This window comes from Arachis duranensis, chromosome 2 (assembly GCF_000817695.3).
Source record: "Arachis duranensis cultivar V14167 chromosome 2, aradu.V14167.gnm2.J7QH, whole genome shotgun sequence".
NCBI lineage: Eukaryota > Viridiplantae > Streptophyta > Magnoliopsida > Fabales > Fabaceae > Arachis > Arachis duranensis.
Window position 1 is genome coordinate 59351033 of NC_029773.3, and position 4065 is coordinate 59355097.

The window sequence follows — 4065 nt, forward strand, 5'->3', positions numbered from 1 at the left end:
ATATCAACTGAGAAAGTTGGATATAACAAAACTGTATTAGTGTAGTCTATTAAGAGAGATTCCCAGAATCAACTTTAGTGGGAAAGGAAGCTTAGGATTTCAGGTCTTGGCATTCCTTACAAACTCACCCTATTCCTTGAAAAGGACATCATTTCAGTTATAGAATGTAGGACTAGATTTGCAAATGATGCTGAAAAAATAGACCTCTTACTTTCAAAACTAAGGAACCACTTTGTAATTAGGGAGCATTTGTTTCACGAGAGCTGGGAGGTCAATGTGTCCGTCAAGTCAGTCACGCTTCACGCGGATAGTCTTCAAAAAGAAGCTTCCAGGATCTTTGAGTTTTGGTAGGAGACCCTTCTGAATCACTGCACTGCATTCTTGTGTCAAGATCACAGTCTCCTTCTCATTCCAGCTTCTCTTCTTGTTAATGAGTTCTTTGAGGAATTTTGCATATAGAATCATCTGCTCCAATGCTTCAACAAGTGGGATATTGATTTCCAGCTTCTTAAAAACCTCAAGAAACTTGGGAAATTGTTGATCCTTGAGCTCTCTTTGCAACCTTTGAGGGTATGACAGAGGAGAAATGTAAGGTTTCACCACCTTCTTCTGTTCTTGTGGATGCTCTTCCATGACTTGCTTTACCTTCTTTGAAGCTGGTGGCTCTTCCTCCTTCTTTTTGAGCTTCTCCTGATCTTTTTCCTCTGCTGCCACTTCTTTCTTACTGCTAACCTTGTCATCCTCTAGTGTTCTCCCACTTCTAAGTTGAATTTCTTTGCATTCTTCTTTGGGATTTGGGATGGTATCACTTGGGAGAGAGTTGGTTGGTCTTTCAGCAGCTGTTTGCTTGGACAATTGTCCAATTTGTCTTTCTAGGTTTCTCAATGAAGCTTTATGGTTCTTGTTGGCTAACTCTTGGTGCTTCATCATTTTCTCCATCATCATCTCCAAATTGGAGATCCTTTGAGACTCTTGTGGTGGTTGGGGCTGGGCATGGGATGTAGATGGTGAATGAAAGTTGTTTTGGTTAGTTGATGGGTTATTTGGTGGATAGAAATTTGATGGGGTGATTATTTTGTGATTTTCTGTATGAATTTTGGTTAGTATTTTGATGGTTTTGGTAGTTTGTGTTTCGGGAGTTGTTTTGGTTGGAATTTCTTTGCCAAGACTGCTGGTTCTGGTTTTCTCCTCACTTTAAATTAGGGTGGTTCCTCCAAGATGAATTGTAGGTGTCTCCATGGAAATCATTATGTCCAGCACTTTGGTTATGCATATACTGCACTTGTTTCGGTTGCTGTTCTTCATAGCTTTCCTCCTGCTGTCCCCACACAACTGGTGGTTGAGTAGTTGTGCTTACTGCTGCAAGCTGCACGCCATCCATCCTTTTTGGCATCATTTCTATTTGTTGTTGGAGTTGTTGATGCATAATCTTGTTTTGAGCCAAGATTGTATCAACTCCTTCAAGCTCAAATACGCCTCTCTTTGGAGCTGCTTGCCTTTCAGAAGAGTAAAGATACTCATTGTTGGCCATCATGTCTATAAGATCATGTGCCTCTTGAGCAGTTTTCATCATTTGTAAAGATCCTCCTGAAGAATAGTCCAAAGCTTTCCTTGAACTCCTGGTCAAGCCTTCATAAAAATTCTGTAGCTACACCCATTCACTGAACATTCCCTTTGGACACCTTCTAATCAACGGTTTATACCTCTCCCAGGCTTCGTACAATGATTCTCCATCTAACTTCCTGAAGGTTTGCACATCAGTTTTCAGCTTAATGACTCTTTGAGGGGGGTAGAATTTGGCTAGAAATTTGCTAACTAAATCATTCCAGTTGGTGATGCTTTCTTTAGGAAAGGTTTTTAACCAATGTGTGGCTTTGTCTCTCAGTGAGAATGGGAATAATAAAAGCTTATAGATGTCAGGGTGGACTCCATTTGTTTTGACAGTGTCTCAAATTCTCAAAAACACAGAGAGGTGTTGGTTTGGGTCCTCAGTAGCACTTCCTCCATACTGACAATTATTCTGGACCAGGGTGATCAATTGAGGCTTGAGTTCAAAGTTATTAGCATGGACACTGGGGGGTCAAGATACTGCTCCCACAATTCCTTGGGTTGGAATAATGTAAAAAGTTAGGACTCTTCTCTAAAGCTGGCCATTGTTGTTGGCCACATCCTCAGGTGGATTAGGGATATTACAATTCCCGACAATGGCGCCAAAAACTAGATGAGAAAAAAACAATTTCACACAAACAACAGGCAAGTGAACTGGGTCACATCAAGTAATAAAACTCATAGGAGTGAGGTCAATCCCACAGGGTTTGATGGATTAAGCAATTTTAGTTAGGTGATGAATTTAGTTAAGCTGATAGTTGATGTTTTGGGTTGAAATTGATTGACAGAATGTAAATAGCAAGAAATTTAAAGGCTGGATGTAAATTGACAGAAAAGTAAACGACAGAAAGCTTAAATGACTAAAACTTAGAGTGCAAGAAATTAAAAGAGCTGAAACTTAAATTGTAAGAAATGTAAATAACTGAATCTTAAAGAGCAAGGAATTTAAATTGCAGAAGCTAAATTGCAAGATAACTTAAATTACATGAATAATAAAAGGCTTTGGGTGCTGAGAATCAAAACAGAAATAACCAATTGCAGATTAAAGTAAACTCAAGAGATCTGAATTGAAAAAAATCAAAGAAATTGATTCATCAGGGATTGGAGATGTTGTAATCCTTCATGAATCAAGTAGATCTCAACTCCTTTCTCAATCATTTGAGTAAATCTATGGCAAATTGAAATTGATTGGATCCCAATTCCTTGGCAATCCAATCTCTCTAGTCACAATCAATCTTGCCAATTCTTTGATATAATTGTCATGAGAAGAGGTTAAGTGCAAATCTCTCATCCATAAGCCACACTGACTCTCAAGATCTCAATTTCTCCCGAATGGTGTTGATCAAGAGAGTAGTGAAGGATATAGCTCCAATTCTAATGCAAGTGATTCCCCTTTTGAGGCTCACACAAGCATTCAATTGAATTCAACCTCCTTCCAGAGTGAGGAATTCTAAATCAAAATAGAAGATATCCAATTGCTACAAAAATGAATTGAGGAGAAGAAGAATTTCATTGATTCATTGGAATTACAATAGAGCTCCTCCCCCTAATGAAATTGGGGTTTAGTTCATCATAACTCTAGTACCAAAACAGAAAAGAAAAATTGCCGAAGGAGATGAAGAACAGAAAGGAAAATAAAACCAGATCTAAAATTCTAAAGACTACTAAAAAGAAAAGCTAAAAGAGATCAGAAAAGTAAAAGTAAAAAAAAGGTCCTCTTGAAATCAAATTTTCTCCTATTTAAACACTTTCTAGTTTAGTCATCAAGTACATGGAGTGGGCTTTTTTTGGCCTCTGATGAAGTGGGTCAGGATTGGTACTTGGTTGCAGCTCCAAGATAACGTAGCGTTCTGAAATTGAGCGCAGCGTTCATTCACCGACGGGTACGTGTGTCCTGCGCGTGCGCGTCGATTATCTATCTTGCACATCGACGTGTGCGCGTCATACACACGTGCGCATCATCGCTATCTTCAGCCCCAATCATGCTTGTGCGTAGTATCCACGCGTGCACGTCCTTGATAGCGTTCTTTAAACGAGCGCTATGTTCACGCCATGAGCGCTCCCCACGCGTGCGCGTCCTCTGCGCGTGCGCTTGGATGGCGAAATTGCAACTCCCAGCTTCTGCGCCACTCACATGTTTGCGTGCTTCTTCCTAGATGCTCAATCGACGCGTGCGTGTCATTTACGCATGCGCGTCGATACCAAATCCTCAGTCCTGAATTTCAAAAATTGTCGCAGGCGTTCATTCAGAAATCGTAGCGCTCTCTTTGCAAATGAGCGCTGATCATATCCATGCGTACGCGCCATGCACGTGTACGCGTGGGTCTTCAAGAAACCTTGCTGATGTGTAAGCATCCTGTACACGTGCGCGTTGCTAGAGAGCGTAGCGTTCTCCATTTGAGCACAGTGTTATTCTGCACTGCCTCTCTTCTTCTTCTTCATTTTTTCACCTGAAAT

At 40.4% G+C, this 4065-nt stretch overlaps 1 protein-coding gene across 1 annotated transcript; it reads right to left on the minus strand.

The window, feature by feature from the left end:
- Positions 1-288: 288 nt before the first annotated feature.
- Positions 289-939, minus strand: LOC107474540 (uncharacterized). Its single transcript, XM_016094164.1, has one exon. It carries the CDS (start codon positions 937-939, stop codon positions 289-291), a length of 651 nt encoding a protein of 216 aa, XP_015949650.1.
- Positions 940-4065: the final 3126 nt, after the last annotated feature.